The sequence below is a fragment of the Bubalus kerabau genome, chromosome 4, assembly GCF_029407905.1.
Source record: "Bubalus kerabau isolate K-KA32 ecotype Philippines breed swamp buffalo chromosome 4, PCC_UOA_SB_1v2, whole genome shotgun sequence".
Lineage (NCBI taxonomy): Eukaryota > Metazoa > Chordata > Mammalia > Artiodactyla > Bovidae > Bubalus > Bubalus kerabau.
In genome coordinates, this window is record NC_073627.1 from 88,310,701 (window position 1) to 88,329,554 (window position 18,854).

The 18,854-nt window shown below is 42.3% G+C and overlaps 2 protein-coding genes across 2 annotated transcripts; both read right to left on the minus strand.

Annotated features, from left to right (window-relative positions):
* Positions 1-5,819: 5,819 nt before the first annotated feature.
* Positions 5,820-6,407, minus strand: LOC129649924 (interferon omega-1-like). The gene has a single exon (XM_055577917.1). The coding sequence runs from the start codon at positions 6,405-6,407 to the stop codon at positions 5,820-5,822; it is 588 nt and encodes a 195-aa protein (XP_055433892.1).
* An 8,967-nt stretch (positions 6,408-15,374) lies between these two features.
* LOC129649927 (interferon omega-1-like) lies at positions 15,375-15,950 on the minus strand. Its single transcript, XM_055577920.1, has one exon. It carries the CDS (start codon positions 15,948-15,950, stop codon positions 15,375-15,377), a length of 576 nt encoding a protein of 191 aa, XP_055433895.1.
* Positions 15,951-18,854: the final 2,904 nt, after the last annotated feature.

An 18,854-nucleotide genomic window follows, 5' to 3' on the forward strand; every position in this document is an offset into this window, starting at 1 on the left:
CCTAGAATTAATACTTGGGCCTCAACATGCAGACCCTTGACAGGGTTAAGAGACTTGCAGGCGAAACTTCTCTTGGTTGGACTGAGGGTGGAGTAAGGAGGTTCAGTTCAGTTCAGTTCAGTCGCTCAGTTGTGTCCGACTCTTTGCGACCCCATGAATCGCAGCATGCCAGGCCTCCCTGTCCATCACCAACTCCCGGAGTTCACTCAGACTCACGTCCATCGAGTCAGTGATGTCATCCAGCCATCTCATCCTTTGTCGTCCTCTTCTCCTCCCGCCCCCAATCCCTCCCAGCATCAGAGTCTTTTCCAATGAGTCAACTCTTCGCATGAGGTGGCCAAAGTACTGGAGTTTCAGCTTTAGCATCATTCCTTCCAAAGAAATCCCAGGAGGTTACTATTGGTTATATGCAGAGTACATCATGAGAAATGCTGGGCTGGAAGAAACACAAGCTGGAATCAAGATTGTGGGGAGAAAAATCAGTAACCTCAGATATGCAGATGATACCACCCTTATGGTAGAAAGTGAAGAAGAGCTAAAGAGCCTCTTGATGAAAGTGAAAGAGGAGAGTGAAAAAGTTGCTTAAAGCTCAACATTCAGAAAACTAACATCATGGCATCCATTCCCATCCCTTCATGGCAAATAGATGGGGAAACCGTGGAAACAGTGGCTGACTTTATTTTTCTGGGCTCCAAAATCACTGCAGATGGTGATTGCAGCCATGAAATTAAAAGACACTTGCTCCTAGGAAGGAAAGTTATGACCAACCTAGACAGCATATTAAAAAGCAGAGATGTTACTTTGCCAACAAAGATCCATCTAGTCACAGCTATGGTTTTTCCAGTGGTCATGTATGAATGTTGAAAGTTGGACTATAAAGAAAGCTGAGTGCCGAAGAATTGATGCTTTTGAACTGTGGTGTTGGAGAAGACTCTTGAGAGTCCCTTGGACTGCAAGGAGATCCAACCAGTCCATCCTAAAGGAGATCAGTTCTGGGTGTTCATTGAAGGGACTGATGTTGAAGCTGAAACTCCAACACTTTGGCCTCCTGATGCGGAGAGCTGACTCATTGGAAAAGACCCTGATGCTGGGAAAGATTGAGGGCAGGAGGAGAAGAGGACAACAGAGGATGAGATGGTTGGATGGCATCACTGACACAATGGACATGGGTTTGGGTGGACCCCGGAGTTCATGATGGACAGGGAGGCCTGCCGTGCTGGGGTTCATGGGGTCAAAAGAGTTGGACATGCGTTAGTACCGACTACAGGGGAAGGGGCCTATAGATCTTAAGAAATGTAAGCCGTACCAAGGAACTATCTGAAAATGAACTGACCCCACAATACCCACAACTACACCAAAGAAAGTCCTAGATATATTTTTACTATTTTTATGATCATTCTTTTTTTTAATTTTTAAAATTTTTAAGTCCTCTATTACTCCTTTAATTTTCACTTTTATAACCTACTGCTGCTGCTGCTCCTGCTAAGTCACTTCAATCGTGTCCGACTCTGTGCAACCCCATAGACGGCAGCCCACCAGGCTCCCCCGACCCTGGGATTCTCCAGGCAAGAACACTGGAGTGGGTTGCCGTTTCCTTCTCCAATGCAGGAAAGTGAAAACTGTAAGTGAAGTCACTCAGTCATATCCAACTCTTCGCGACTCCGTGGACTGCAGCCTACCAGGCTCCTCCGTCCATGGGATTTTCCAGGCAAAAGTACTGGAGTGGGTTGCCATTGCCTTCTCCATTATAACCTACTATTACTTTGCAAAAAAAAAGACCCTATTTTTTAAAAGCAAACTTCATATATTATATATATATATATATTTTTTTATAGTTTTTGTGACTGTTTTTTTTTTCTCTTCCTTTTTTTCCTTTTCTTTAATACTGTATTTTTGAAATTCCAAACTCTACTCTAGATTTTTAATCTGTGCTTTTTGGTATTAGTTATCAATTTTGTACCTTTAAGAACCCAATCTTCAGTACCCATTTTTACTTGGGAGCGAGATTACTGGCTTGACTGCTCTCTCCCACTTTGGACTCTCCTTTTTCTCCACCAGGTCGCCTATGTCTCCTCCCTACCCCCTCTCTTCTCTACCCAACTCTGTGAATCTCTGTGTGTTCCAGATGGTGGAGAACACTTAGGGAACTGATTACTTGCTGGATTTGTCTCTCTCCTTTTGATTCCCCCCTGTTATCCTCCTGGCCACCTCTGTCTCCTTCTTCCCTCTTCTTTTCTCTGTATAACTCCATGAACATCTCTGAGTAGTCCAGTTGTGGAGTGCACATAAGGAAGTGATTACTGGCTAGCTTGCTCTCTCCTCTATTGATTCCACCTCATCTCATTCGGGTCACTTCTAACTCCCATCTCCCTCTTCTCTTCTCCATGTAACTATGTTTAATGTGTCCCGGATGCTTTATAAAATCTACTCATATATGATAATTTTGTAAGTTGTTATATTATCATCACATAGAGTAAATAACATGAAATGGTATATTGAATGGAGTACAGTATTCTCATTAGCCCTATTTTTTTTTAATTGGAGAATAATTGCTTTACACTGTTGTGTTGGTTTCTGCTGTACAACCATGTAAATCAGCTATAAGTACACATATATTCACTCCCATTTCCCTATTTTAAAGCTGAGAAAACTGTAACATAGGACAGAAAAATCGACTGGACTAAATGATGCAGGAAATTGAGGGAGAACTAAAGAGATGCCCAGATAACAAAGATACTGGTCACCTGAGAAGACAAGAGTAACCCACAAAAAATAAAAACGAAAAAATGCAGCAAGTTTGTCATTGTCAAACAATTTAAGTGGTAAAACTCTTTTAAGCTTATCATTATTATTATTATTATCATTATTACACTTACACTTTTATTGACAACCCTGAGGACCAGTAGTATCCTACCATTGTGCAGGATGCTGGGTGGGAATAAGAAATGGAGACAAGCTCCTGCTTTGGGGAGTCAATTCCTCCCGATTTAAGGGACTCTCAGTTAGAAGGTCCTGATGGAGGATGTGTGTGCGGGGGAGGGGAGTTTAAAATGAAAAGAAAGACTTTGATCTTGAAAACTACGGACTATAAGAAATTCTTAAAATAATAAAGTTTGAAATATGGTGAATGAAATGTATAAATTGGTGGGATCTTTGTTGATTAATTTTTATAAATGAACCCTGGCTTGTTACTGTGGGAACTTGGGTATACCTCAATAACAATATTTTCTGTACAGCATGTTGACATATTGATTATTAACCCCCTTCTTAGAAAGTCATATTATTTGAAGATAAAGAACATACCTATTTCTAGTAATTAATCTCCTGTTCAAATCTCAAACATAGGTCCATGGTGCTGAATAAAAGATATGGTGGGTGTGCATGAGATGCTTCAACATATTTCAGATGGTCAAATACCAAAGTTTTGGCTTAGCTTCTGGTACAAGTTGGCAAAGTAGAAGGACATGCGCTCATCTCCTGCAAGAGCACTGAATTCGCAAGGAGCTGTTGAAAACCATCCACAGGAGGACTCTGGAGCCCACCCAAAAAAGATACCCCATGTCAAAAGACAAAAAAGAAATTATAATGAGATGGTAGGAGGTACTCAAGCACAATAAAAATAAATTCCATACCTGCCAGTTGGGAAACCAACAAACTGGAAAACAATACAACCAAAAAAGTTCTCTCACTGTTGTGAAGGATGTAAGACTCACGTCAGGCTTCCAGGTCTGCAAATCCAGCAAAGGGCCTGGGAATCCCCAGGAAATCTGACTCTAAAGGCCAGTGATATTTGATTACAAGTCTTCCACAGGACTGTGTGGAAGAGAGACTCCATTCTCAAAGGGGACAAACAAAATCTTGCAAGCACCAACTCCCAGGGGACTGAGCAGCAGTGACCCCGCAGGAGACTGAACCAGACCTACCTGCTAAAGGTGGAGTCTCCTGTGGAGGTGGGTCAGCAGGGGCTTGCCGTGGGGGCAAGGGCACTAGCTGCAGCAATCCTGGAAGGTGCCCCTTGGCATGAGTCCCCTGGGAGTTTCAGAAAATCACACTTCAGTCATTAATAATGTTTCTCCCATCTTTAGTATGAAAAAGGTAACAATTGGTTTCTGAACTCTTTGTTGGGTTTTGGTCTTTAAGTAGCAATGCAGAGGCTCCTGGAGGTGACATTGCCAGCAAGTATAGACAAGGGACTTTGCTGAAAAGAGAACTAGGATCCAACCCTTACAGCGTAGGACTGAAGGGCAGAAGTCCATTTCACAGCGCCTGCTCTTTCCTTCCGGCCTCTGCATGTGTTTGATTTCCTGCATTGATATGAGATCTGTATTGTTTCCCTATTATTCATCTTTTTTACATCAAAGCATTTTCTACAAACTCATCTTTCTCAAAGAGTTTTTTATGAACTCATAGGAGTGCTTTTAGAGATATGAAACCCAGAAATTGGAATTGTCTTCAGCATACAGCAAAGGAGAGTTCTCACACTGAAAACACTATGAAACCAGCACGGAGTGGAAAAGAAAATACCTTTGTCAGGGGCCAGCACCTTTCCAGTGCTGTCCTCAGTCGCTGTCCCAGGGCAGCTGTCCTGTCTCCTCCCTGAGGGCAGCCACTCCGTGATTCTCACTGTCCTGATGATTTCTGCCAGGAGCGCTTGATGCCTCTTGTGTGATATGGACTCAATGAATCCAAACAGTAACCCTGTGAAAACTACTCTTATTGTCCCCATATTAAAGATGAGGAAGCTAACCTGTTGTGTTTGTGAGATTTTTTAGGGTCACACTGTTGGTAAATAGCAGAGCTGGGATTCAGAGGTTTTGGAATTTCTAGAGCTCTCCTTTCACTTGGGCTGTCTTCCTGTGGCTTCCACCCTAACTACACCATGCAGCTAGAAACCAGCACAGAACAGAGCTCCTGCGATGGAGGCAGTGAAGGTATTGTGTAAGGGAGTAAATTGCTCAGTAAGGCAGTACTGAGGAGAAGGTGGGAGGCAGAGTAATAGGAGTCAGGAGCAGCCAGTCAACACCATATGTCATCAGCTTTCTTGCAGGAGGTGACTGTGTCCCTCAGATATGTATATCAACCATTCTTTGATGAGTGGGTATAAATTAGTTATGCCTATGACATCAAAATTAATCATTTTCTATAATTTGATAATCTCCTTTCTACCTGTTTTCTTTTTGGCACCCTTGACAGCTTATAGAATCTTAGTTTCCCACCAAGGCTCCCTGGAGGGAAAACTCAGAGTCCTAGAAACTGTGCCACCAGAAAGCTTGAAGAATTCCACGTTTTGGCAGACATTTGATAGAAAGTGATAGAACTGTACCACAGTATAAAATGAACAATTACTGTTTTGTGGTAGGTATATATAGACAAAATAAGTATTTAGATTTTCAAAATAAAAAAACCTCAAGAAGTTTACCTTGATAAGTATTTAATAAATAAAACAAATTACAATTTAAATCAAAGAGAAAAGGGAATATATTTTCTATATTTTAATGCAATGTAAGCGTACACATCTTTTATATGAAAATATAAAATATTGAGATAAATACATTAAATAATGTATTTACATTATACATTATACATAATACATTAAATAAATAAAATATAAATAAATAACATCAAAGCAGTCATTGCTTATAGACTGATACCCTTGCAGCTGGGTACTTTTATATCTACTTGCTTACTAACACTGTATTACTATGTACTGGCCTAACTAATTCAATAAAGTTGGTGGCTAAAGCAGAACTAGAGTCTTCCAAAATGACTACACTTGAGTGTGCAGGGATGACATGGCATCTTAGTCAGTGAGAGTCATGTCAAGTTGAGTTCTGGTCTCCATCCATCATTCTTAACCTTTCTTGCAAGTTGGTTGATGAAGACAAAGACCTCATGATTTCCATTCTGACTATTTCCCAGGCACAGTCGCTGTATTCCTTCTCTTTCAGGTAGACATGGATGCCCTGGAAGTACCTCTTCACGGCCAGTGTGGGGCCCATCCTTCCCAGGGCAGAGTCTTCCTCTCCTATCACCTGCCCCAGGCAGGTGTCCAGGTCGTCCAACTGCTGATGGAGTCCAGTGTGGAGCTGCTCCAGGAGGGTGGTGTCCCAGGCAGCAGAGGAGCGCTCTGTGTGAAAGAGGTTGAAGCTTTGCTGGAGCATCTCGTGGAGCACAGAGATGGCCCGGGCCTCCTGGAGCTGGCCACCCTCCAACATCTCCTGAGGGAAAGCAAAGTCTTTTCTGTCCTGCAGACAGAAGTGAGGGGAGAGTCTCCTCATTTGGCCCAGGAGCCTGAGGTTCTTCCTGCCAACCAGCACGTGGTTCGGAGACAGGTCACAACCCAGGGATCCTCCCGGGCCGTAGCTGACCAGCACCAGGGCCATCAGTAGAGAGAGCACGAAGGCCATGGGGAAGATGAGTCTGCTGCTGGCCTGGCTGAAGCGGCGTCTGGTGGAACCTTGAGCTAGGTTCTCTGATGCCACTCTTTCTAAGCAAGGCCATTAAATAGGGAACACAGTAATTTTCATTTTCTAATCATTTCTATACACTTTTACTTCCTATTTTGGTTTTCTGTTATGTATTCTGAATATGGTCAAAGAAATTGTTATCAAACTATTAATTTTACCTTTTCCCAGTAACTTCAGATGTGCTATCCAAATGGATATTCATCATCAAAGGAGAAAGGTCTTCGTCTTATGCTAGAATTGAAGTACATTTGTAATTACACACATTATCGCTCCCTTTCTCTCATGCATAAATGTTCCTCTCCTCTTGTCCAGGAACACATTTGTAGCCCTCATCTTAGGCTCCATTTTCCCCTCTCACTTTACCTAGGGAACCAGGCTCCCTCAGCCCTATGGTTTCCGTATTTATTTAGGGATTTACCAGATCACTGTGGCTCTTGATCTCTTTGAAACAAAGGATGGGTTTTCCTTAGTGTTTGATTTAGAGAAGAGGCTGATTATTATCAGTCCATGAGTTTACCCCACGTTTTTATTCCTTCTAGAACACGTTCCTGCAGGTCCATGTGGCTGTGTTTTAGGGAACCACAAATCAGGGCCATTACAGACATCACCCTTTCTTTCCACCATTTTCTTGCTGGAAACTGTTGTCCTCCACAGACTGGGCCAATACCCCTGCCAGAATCCTGGTTCTTCTCAGGGAACATGGGTGAGGAGTCTCTAAATCCAGGATAATTGTATTTTCCAGCAGCACCTCACTCAGAAGGGAGAGATCACATGGAGCCACCCCCTGTCCTCTGGAGTGACAGAGTCCCTTCCTCACCTGCTGGACTCCCTCCCTGTGGACTGGCTCACCACATCCTGCGGCCTCAAAATCTCCTTCTGTGGAGGGCTTGTTTATTTCTTGGGAAAATAAATTGTCTTCCTGAACCCCATCTCTCCCCTGGAGTGTTTGTGTGAAGGACCCTAGTTCTCAGTGGTGACCTCCTCTTCTCCTGATCCCAGGTGTCCAAAATATCAGCAGTGCTCAGATGCTGAGAGCAAAAGTGTGTTTGTGTAACTTGGTGAAGGAATTTCCAACTGCAGTCATTTTGCTTTTAGTAGATAAATAATATCTACTTTACCAAGTATAGTTTTTATTATTCAACTCTTTTACTTAAACTGTTCAACACTTGTTCTGCTCAGAGTTTCTGAGCTGCTGGAAGGAGATTCAGTGCTGGTGTTTTCTCTTGTTGGAAGCTTATGTAACAGAATCTAGTGAGTTACAGTTATTTGTTCAGGCAGTTGATTCCACCTGGCATCTCTGTTCCTCTGTCTCTGTCTCCTCTGAGAAAGCAGGTCAGTGAGACCCAGCATGCTAGATCAGGAGAAATAGCCTTCTTTCCTTGAGTATAATTTTTCATTTAAACTTTTTATATTCACTTAATGACTTATTGGACAAGATTGGTGTCACTGCTCCTCCTCTGGTTGTAATTCATAACGAGGTGAGAACAAGAAAGGGAAGAAAAGAAAGCCCGAGGAGCTACATCACTTTCAAGAGGTTAGATTTTTTTGTTTCTCTTTGCAGTTTTACTAGAAAGTAAAATTCCACAGTTGTTTTGTGGACAAGTAGAAAACAAGGGTAAGTCTCAATGTCATGAATATGAAAGAAAGGAAGTGGCTTCCCTGACACAGCGATGTATTCTGGGTTAGCAAACTTCAGTGCAGCATAGCTGGGGCCTAGGCTGTGGCAGAGGGGAAGGATCAGATAGATCAATATGAACAACAGAAAGGCTGGGACATGGCTGTTTCAGACAGAAGCTCAACGAAGGCCAGGTCCTGAGACCGTGAACTGCCCTCAGCTTTGTAAGACCAGCCACCTGATTTTTCTTTCCTTTAATCCATCTGTGGTGTGTGTAAGGGGAGAAGGAAGAAGTCACACGCACCAGCTCATGGGAGACAGCAATCAGAACCCCCGTTGCTAGAACACTAACCCTCTCTCACAGGGTCAAGGAGACCAGCCTTGCTGTGCATCTGCGACAAATCCACCTGAGCAATGAGAAGTTGCTTTGAAAAAACTAGAATGAAAGGGAATGAAATGATTCCAAAAGATCCTGATCTTAATCTTGGTAAAAAATAATTATGTTCTTAAAAATGATAACTGAATTTTATTGATTGTAACCCTAATCTCCCTAATATCCCACCTTGTAATATGATCACATTGATGGGATGGGTTTCTTTGGGTTTTTTTAAGAATTTTAAATGCATTTATTTTATTTATTTATTTGGCTGTGCCAGGTCTTGGTTGTGGCATGCTGGCTCTTCCATATTCCTTGCCTCAGATAGGATCTTTACTTGTGGCATGGGAAGTCTTGGTTGTGGCCTGTAGGATCTAGTTCCCTGACCAGGAACAAAACATCAAAATTCTAGGAGAGTGGACAACGTTCCTAGAATCTCTTCCTCAGCAAAGAACTTCAAGTGCTGTAGGATTTCTCTCCATTATGTACAAGGCCCTGCTCAAAAGGGAGGAAATTTGGGCTTCTGGGCACTTCATAGTCCTGCGGGCATTCCCTCTCCTAGAATGAACACTTAGGGATTCAACATGCAGACCCTTGCCTGTGTTAAGGAACTTGCACTCAAAGCTTCTCTTGGTTGGACTGAGGGTGGAGTAAGAGGTTACTATTGGTTATACTGATATGAAAGACAGCTATCATTCACTAAGTTCCACATTTTCAGGCTAATTTGCAGACTTTGAATTATTTGAATTAAAGGATGTCCTCTGTGACTGCTACTAAATTTGTCTTGATGTTTAAAAGACAAAATGAAAGTCTGGGGTCGGCTACACTCAGGAGCCCCAGATTGTGTGAGAGTAGAGCCTCCTGCTGCTCCCGGTCCCTCCTCTTCATCAGCTCTGAGTACTGGCCCTCAGCTGCTCTGAGCACGTGCTGCCTCCTTCCTCCTCATCCTGCCTCCAAAGTCTTCTTCCCTGCTCCCAGGAGGGCAGTCATAATCCCCTCCTGACGTTCCTGGAATCCACATCGACAAGCACATTGTCACATATGTGTATGTGGTCAGCACACTTTGGTGAGAGAATGAAGAGAACTCTATGAATTAACCCATGTTCATTATTATGCCACTATTATCTGTAGACCACCAGAACACAGGAGAAATAGCCCTGTAAATAACTGAAGAATTCAAACCTTACGTATTAGACCCTTAAAAAGGAAATGCAGAGAGATGTGTCAATTTAAAAATTGGTGCAATTTAAAAACTGTCAACAATAGACTATGGAGTCACACCTCTAATTTCTCTTTTAGACTAAAGAGGAGAGATTGAGCCTCAGGTTTTTCTTTCAAGCTGAGTTGACTCATATAGATGAATATCTCCTTTTGGATTGAGACGTTTCCATGAGTATATTTCATTTCAGTGTAATAACACAAAAGAAGCATCGAAGCTGTGACATTCTCTGATGCCCAGAATAGAAGGGAAAAGTTTTTCAGTGGAGACAAAATTGAGAAAAGTGCAGAAAGTGACAATTCTGACCTATTTAAAGATCTTATTTGTGGGAAGGGGCTGGGAACAGCTTGATAAAGGCTGGCACAGCCCAACATCTGCAGCATCACCAAGCTCACCAGATGCCAACCCCTTCACTGATGACGCGGAGGGTGATGTTTTCCAGCCCTGGAGAATGGTGATCATCACCATTGCCACCTCTGAGAGACCAGGAATCCCTCCAAATCAGCACTTCAGTGAAATTCAGTCCCACGGCTCCAGCTCAACAAGATGCTCAAATCTGCCTTTCCTGTGCCCCAGAAACTGGGAGTGCACCACAGAACTCCCTGTTACAGAGCAACTGACCTTGCTGTCCCAGTAGACCTGTCCAGGTCCAGTGCCTCGAACTCCAGCACCACATCCACTGGGAGAACCGGGGAGTCCATGTAGGCAGGAGCCTCCAGCTGAGCTAGGTGCTTCTGGGGCCCAGGAAGCATGTGGGGTCCCAGGAGCAGTGAGGAACCTTCGTTTTGGGGACAGACTGCCCACGGGAGCTTTGCAGGGGTTTTGCTCAGAACTTGATTTCTGCACCTGCCCTGCTTCCATCCTTCCCTTCCTGGGAAGAGATTTTAGCCAGAGCGGTTTACACTGGTGCCCGTTTATGCTGTGACTGATGGCTGGAAATCTGAGCATGTTGTGGTATGTTTTTAGATTCCGGGTTGTTTCTGGGGAAAAAGACTAATTTGGGGAAAGGGGAAAGGCATCTACATTCTGGACAGTAATCTAGATATTGGGACCATCCAGTGGGAAGACTTGAGGATAAGACTGAGACCTATAGGAGCTCCTGGGGAAAGGAAAAATGATTTCATTTAATATAGATGGTTACTTTCTCCTGCAACGTTCAAGTAGTTGGAAATATTTTAAAATGTACAAAGAAGTCTGAAACTCATACCAAGTCTAAATATTCCTTATGCCCAAACAAAACTTTAAGTTCCTGGTTTCATTGGCAGCAAAACATCTGTAAAGTTTTCAAAATTCCTTCTTTTTCACCTCAGTTCAATTGAGGGAAAGCTATATTTGAGAAACTTATGACCCAGTAGCTACCTTAAATAATTAATCTCAATTTTCAAAATCTTTTTTTCTTCTCATTTCCTTTATCTAAGGATCTTATGTTAAGCTTTCAAATTTATACATAGTTTTGCATTGGAGAAAAATATGTATATGTATATGTAAAAAATATACATAGTTTTATTAACTCTTTTAAAAGGTCATTTCACATAGTTAAGTTGCTTTAAAATTCATAATCAAGATGTTTTTTATTTCAGCATAATGTATATTTTTACTTAATATACCATTTCTTACCTAATAAGCATCTTATATGCCAAATGCACTGATTGTATGTTGATTTGATGCCCACTAAATATCTCGGTGTGCTTGGTACAGTCATGTGATTATTTTATTTGCTAGTAAAATTTTAAAATGTGTAGATATGCTTTGTACAATATTAGAAAAGATTCAGTTCAGTTCAGTCAGTCGCTCAGTCATGTCCAACCCTTTGCGACCCCATAAATTGCAGCACGCCAGGCCTCCCTGTCCATCACCAACTCCCGGAGTTCACCCAAATCCACGTCTATCGAGTCAGTGATGCCATCCAGCCATCTCATCCTCTGTCAGCCCCTTTGCCTCCTGCCCCCAATCCCTCCCAGCATCAGAGTCTTTTCCAATGAGTCAACTCTTCACATGAGGTGGCCAAAGTACTGGAGTTTCAGCTTTAGCATCATTCTTTCCAAAGAAGACCCAGGACTGATCTCCTTTAGAATGGACTGGTTGGATCTCCTTGCAGTCCAAGGGACTCTCAAGAGTCTTCTCCAACACCACAGTTCAAAAGCATCAATTCTTTGGCACTCAGGTTTCTTCACAGTCCAACTCTCACATCCATACATGACTAACTTATTCTAATTTGCAGAGGTAGAATTTTTGCATTAAAAATTGAGTTGAGCAAGTCACAGATATGGCCTAATCACCTTTAGGGTAGACATGAAATAACGGCGAAAGCTTAATATACACCTGTCACAGTAACAACTCTCACAGCTGTTTACTGTGTCCCTGATGCTTTATATAATCTACTCATTTAAGATAATTTTGTAAGTTGTTATATTAACATCATATAGAGTACAGAACATGAGATGGTATATTCAATGGAGTACAATATTCTCAGTATCCCTGTTTTGATTTTAATTGGAGAACAATTGCTTTACAATGTTGTGCTGGTTTCTGCTGTACAACAACGTAAACCAGGTATAAGACACATATATCCACTCCCATATCCTTATTTTAAAGCTGAGAAAACTGTAGCATAGAAAACTCAACTGGACTAAATGATTCAGGAACTTGAGGGAAAATTAAAGAGATGCCCAGATAACAAATATACTGGTCACCTGAGAAGACAAGAGTAACCCACAAAAAATAAAAACACAAAATGTAGCAAGATTGTCATTTTCAAATAGTTTAACTGGGAAAACTCTTTTAAGCTTATCATTATTATTATTATTATCATTATTACACTTACACTTTTGTTGACAACCCTGAGGACCAGTAGTATGCTACCATTGTGCAGGATGCTGGGTGTGAATAGGAAATGGAGACTTGCTCCTGCTCTGGGGAGTCAATTCCTCCCCTTCTAACTCTAAGTTAGAAGGTCCTGATGGAGGATGTGTGTGGAGGACAGGTGTTTGAAATGAAAAGAAAGACTTTGATCTTGAAAAGTACAGATTATAGGAAATTCTTAAAATAATAAAAGTTGAAATATGCTGAATGAAATGTATAAATTGGTGGGATCTTTGTTGATCAATTTTTATAAATGATCCCACGTGTTACTGCGGGAAATTGGATATATCTCAATAACAATATTTTCTGTGCAGCAGATTGACATATTGATTTTTAAAATCTTTCTTAGAAAATCATACTATTTGAGACAGACAACATACCTATTTCCAGCAATTAACCCCCTGTTCAAATCTCAGCCACACGTACATCCATGGTGGTGAATAAAAGATATGGTGGGTGTGCATGAGATAGTTCAGCATATTTCAAATGGTCAAATATCAAAGTTTTGGCTTAGCTTCTGGTTCAAGATGGCAAAGTAGAAGGACATGCACTTATCTCCTCACGCAAGAGCAACAAAATCGCAACTAGCTGTTGAACAGCCATCCAGAGGAGGACTCTGAAGCCCTCCATAAAAGGATGTCCCACGTCCAAACACAAAGAAGAAACTACAACGAGATCCAGGAGGCACTCAAGCACAATAAAAATAAATCCCATCCCTGCCAGATGGGAAACCAACAAACTGGAAAACAATAATACCAGAAAAGTTCTCCCACTGGTGTGAAGGTTCTGAGCCTCATGTCATGCTTGCAAGACTGCAAAGGGACTGGGAATGCCCAGGCAATCAGACTCAAGACCAGTGGGATTTGATTACAGGACTTCCAGAGGGCAGTGGGAGAGACTCTTCTTGCAGGGGACAAACAAAATCTCGCATGCACCAAGACCCAGGGGAAGGAAGCAGTGACCCCACTGGAGACTGAACCAGACCTGCCTCCTAAGGTTGGAGTCTCCTATGGAAGTGTGGGTCAGCAGTGGCTTGCCCTGGGGACAAGGGTACTAGCAGCAGCAATACTGGAAGGTGGCCCTTGGTGTGAGTCTCCTTGGAGGTTGCTGAAAATCAAGCACTTCATTCATTAATCGTGTTTCTCACTTCTTTAGTATGAGAATAGGTGAAACTGGCTTCTGAACCATTTGTTGGGTTTTGTTCTTTCAGTAGCAAAACAGAGGCTCCAGGAGGTGACATTGCCAGCAAGTATGGACAAGGGATTTTATGGAAAGGGGAACTAGGATCCAACCTGGGACAGCCCAGAACTGGAGATCAGAACAACACTTCACAGTCCCTACTCTTTCCTTCCTGCCTCTGCTTGTGTTTGATTATCTGCACTGATATGCGATCTCTATTCTTTCCCTAGTATCATATTTATGTTAGATCAAGCATTTTCTAGCAATTCATCTTTCTCAAAGAGTTTTTTATGAACTCATAGGAATGCTTTTAGAAGTATGAAACTCAGAAATTGGAATGCTCTTCACCATACAGCAAAGGAAAGTTCTCACACTGAGAGCACTATGGAACTAGCACCCAAGTTGAAAAGAAAATACCTTTGTCAGGGGCCAGCACCTTTCCATGCTGCCCTCCAGTCGCTGTCTCAGGGCGGCTGTCCTGTCTCCTCCCTGAGGGCAGACACTCCGTGATTCTCACTGTCCTGATGATTTCTGCCAGGAGCGCTTGATGCCTCTTGTGTGATATGGACTCATTGAATCCAAACAGTAACTGTATGAAAACCACTCTTACTGTCCCCATATTAGAGGAAACTGACCTGTTGTGTTTGTGAGATTTTTCAGGGTCACACTGTTGGTAAATAGCAGAGCTGGGATTCAGAGGTTTTGGAATTTCTAGAACTCTCCTTTCACTTGGACTCTCTTCCTTATTGCTTCCACCCTGAATACACCATGCAGCTAGAAACCAGCACAGAACAGAGCTTCTGTGTTGGAGGCAGTGAAGGTATTGTGTAAGAGAGTGAATTGTTCAATAAGGCAGTGCTGAGGAGGTGGGAGGCAGAGTAATAGGAGTCAGGAGCAGCCAGTCAACAAAGTATGGCTTTCCAGCAGGAGGTGACTGCTTCCCTCAGATATGTATGTCAACCATTCTTTAATGAGTGGGTATAAATTAGTTATGCCTATGACATCAAGACTAACCATTTTCTACAATTTCATAATTTCTTTTCTACCTTTTTTCTTTTTGGCACCCTCCACAGCTTAGAGGATCTTAGTTCCTCAACCGAGGCTCCCTGAAGGAAAAACTCAGAGTCCTAACAATGGCACCCACAGAAAATTCTCAGAATTCCACCTTTTGACAAACATTTCCTAGAAAATGATAGAAATGTTCCACAGAGTAAAGTGAACAAATACTATTTTGTGATAGGTATATGTAGAAAAAATAAGGATTTAGGTTTTCAAAATAAAAGCTCAAGAAATTTATTTTGATAACTATTTAATAAATAAAACATAAGAATTTTAATGAAATAGGGAAATATATTTTCTAAATTTTAATACAATGTAAACATACACATTTTTATATGAAAATATAAATATGAGATAAAATATTACTTTAACTAAATAATAAATAAATAACATCAGGGCAGTCATCGCTTATGGGTTGATATCCCTACACGTGATTACTTTTATATGTACTTGCTTATTACTACTGACATGTATTGGCTGAGTTCATTCAATAAATTTGGAGGCTGAAGCAGAATTCAGAGGCTTCTGAAATGACCCCAGGTGAGTATACAAGGATGATGTGTCAACTTAGTCAGTGAGAGTCATGTCAAGGTGAGCTCAGTCTCCATCCATCATTCTTAACCTTTCTTGCAAGTTGGTTGATGAAGACAAGGATCTCATGATTTCCACTCTGATGATTTCCCAAGCACAGTCATTGTATTCCTTCTCTTTCAGGTAGACATGGATGCCCTGGAAGTACCTCTTCATGGCCAGTGTGGGTCCTGTCTGTCCCAGGACAGAGTCTTCCTCTCCCATCACCTGCCCCAGGCAGGTGTCCAGGTCATCCAGCTGCTGATGGAGTCCAGTGCAGAGCTGCTCCAGGAGGGTGGTGTCCCAGGCAGCAGAGGAGCGCTCTGTGTGGAAGAGGTTGAAGCTCTGCTGGAGCATCTCGTGGAGCACAGAGATGGCCTGGGCCTCCTGGAGCTGGCCGCCCTCCACCATCTCCTGAGGGAAAGCGAAGTCTTTTCTGTCCTGCAGACAGAAGCGAGGGGAGAGTCTCCTCATTTGGCCCAGGAGCCTGAGGTTCTGCCTGCCAACCAGCACGTGGTTCTGAGACAGATCACAGCCCAAGGATCCTCCAGGGCCATAGCTGACCAGCACCAGGGCCATCAATAGAGAGAGCACGAAGGCCATGGGTAAGATGCGGCTGCTGCTGGGCTTATTGAGACGGCGTCTGGTGGAACCTTGAGGTAGGTTCTCTGATGGCATTGTTTCTAAGCTAGGCCATTAAATAGGGAACATGGTAGTTTTCATTTTCTAATCATTTCTATACACTTTTACTTCCTTTTTGGTTTTATGTTGCTGCTGCTACTGCTGCTAAGTCGCTTCAGTCATGTCCAACTCTGTGCAACCCCATAGACGGCAGCCCACTAGGCTTCCCTGGGATTCTCTAGGCAAGAATACTGAAGTGGGTTGCCATTTCCTTCTCCAATGCATGAAAGTTAAAAGTTAGGGCTTTCTGTTACATATTCTCAATGCAGTCAAAGAAATTTTCTTCCTTCTAGACTATTAATTTTGCCTTTTCCTAGTGACTTCAGATGTGCCCATCCAAATGGATATTTTTCAATCAAATGAGAAAGGTCTTTCTCTTAAATCAGAATTGATGGAAATTTGTAATTACATACGTTTATTGCCCTTTATCTCTCATGCATAAGTGTTTCTCTCCTCTCAGCCATGAACACATTTTTGGCTTGCTCTTAGGCTCCATTTTTCCCTCTTTGGTTCCATAGGAAGCCAGGCTCTGTCTGCTCTATGGTTTCTGTATTTATAAGGGATTTACCAGATCACTCTGGCAGTTAAGATCTTGGAAACAAATGATGAGTTTTCTTTAGTGTTTGATTTAGAGAAGAGGCTGATTATTATCAGTCCTTGAACTGCTCCCACATTTCTCTTCCTTCTAGAACACATTACTGCAAATCCCGGCCCTTCAGGGAACCATGAGGGCAGGACCATTAGACATCACCCTTTCTTTCCACCACTTTCTTACTGGAGACCTGTCATCCTCCACAGACTGGGCCAATGCCCCCACCAGAATCCTGGTTGTTCTCAGGGAACATGGGTGAGGAGACTGTAAATCCAGGATAATTGTATTTTCCCAGCAGCACCTCACTCAGAAGAGAGAGATCACATGGAGCCACCCCCTGTCCTCTGGAGTGACTGAGTCCCCTTGCTCAACTGCTGGACTCCCTCCCTGAGGACAGGCTCAGCACGTCCCGTGGACTCGAAAATCTCCTTTCTGTGGAGGGCTTATTGATTTGTTGGGAAAATAAATTGTCTCCCCGAAACCCCAACCTCTCCCCTGGAGTTTTTGTGTGAAGGACCCTAGTTCTCAGTGGTGACCTCCTCTTCTCCTGACCCGTTTCCCCAGGTGTCTAAAGTGTCAGCAGTGCTCAGATGCTGAGAGCAAAAGTGTGTTTGTGCAAGTTGGTGGAGGAGTTTCCAACTGCAATTATTTTCCTTTTAGTAGATAAATAATATTTACTTTGCCAAGTATAGGTTTTATTATTCAACTCTTTTACTTAAACTCTTCAACACTTGTTCTGCTCAGAGTTTCTGAGCTGGAGGAAGGAGATTCAGTGATGGTATTGTCTCTTATTGGAAGCTTATGTCACAGAATCTAATGATTTTCAGCCATTGATTCAGGCAGTTGATTCTACTGGGCATCTCTGTTCCTCTGTTTCTGTCTCCTCTGAGATTGCAGGGCAATGAGACCCAGGGTACTAGATCAAGAGAAATAGCCTTCTTTCATTTACTTGAGTGTAATTTTTCATTTAAACTTTCATATATACTTAGTGACTTATTGGACAATGTTGGTATTCCTGCCTCTGCTCTGGTTGTATTTCATGATGAGATGAGAACAAGAAAGGAAAGGAAAGAAAGCCAGAGAAGCTGCATCTCTTTCACTTTCAAGACGTTAGATTTGTTTTTGTTTCTCTTTACAACTTTCCTCGAAAGTAAAATTCCACAGTTGTTTTGTGGGCAAGAAGAAAACAAGGGTAAGTCTCAATGTCCTGAGTATGAAAGAAGGGAAGTGGTTTTCCCCTGACGTAATGATGTATTATTCTGAGTTAGTAAACTGCAGTGCAGCACAGCTGGGGAGTGGCTGTGGCAGAGGGGAAGGATGAGGCCAGTATGAACAACACAAAGACTGGGACAGGGCTGCTTCTTACAGAAGCTCAATGAAGGCCAAGTCCTGGGTCCGTTGACTGCCTTCAGCTTTGTAAGACCAGCTAGCTGATTTTCCTTTCCTTTAATCCACATGTGATCAGTATAAGCAGAGACGGAAGAGAGACGGGCAATCAGAACCCCAGTTGCTAGAACACAAACCCTTTCTGGCAGGGTTTAGGAGACCAGCATTGCCTAGCATCTGTGTAGTTGATAAATCCACTTGGGTAATGAGAAGATGCTTTGAAAAAACTAGAATGACAGGGAATGAAATGATTCCAAAAGATCCTGATCTTAATCTGGGTAATAGTAAAATTATGATATTAAAAGTAATAGCTGAATTTTATTGATCTTCCTAATATTCCAGTTTGTGATATGATCACATTGATGGGTTGGGTTTGTACAGGTTTTTAAAGAATTTTAAAAATATTTATTTCATGTGCTTATTTGGCTGGGCCCGGTTTTATTTGAAGCATGCTGGATCTTGGATCTTCCTTGCTTCATGCCTGATCTTTACTTGGGCCATGGGAAATCTTGCTTGCCACATGCAGGATCTAGTTCCCTGACCAGAGATCCAACACAGGCTCCCTGCTATGGGAGCATGGAGTCCTGGCCACTGGACCATCAGGGAGTCTCAAGGGGTAGGGTTTCAATATATGAAATTGGGGAGCACACACACATTCAGTCTGTAACATGGTAATAAGAAGATACCAAGGTATTGTGTTTATGCAAGGATTCATTAGGATCTATTTCATTCTTGGTATTTATTTGAGGAGAAAGAATACATTCCCTGATGCTACCCTCACTTTTTATGGCACATCCATCCTGAATTGTTTACTAAATAAATGTTATAAATGTTATACTGTGAACCTA

Bases quoted from the DNA above. Each gene is read 5' to 3' on its own strand.
- LOC129649927 (XM_055577920.1), bottom strand. From the start codon at position 15,950: ATGGCCTTCGTGCTCTCTCTATTGATGGCCCTGGTGCTGGTCAGCTAT.
- LOC129649924 (XM_055577917.1), bottom strand. From the start codon at position 6,407: ATGGCCTTCGTGCTCTCTCTACTGATGGCCCTGGTGCTGGTCAGCTAC.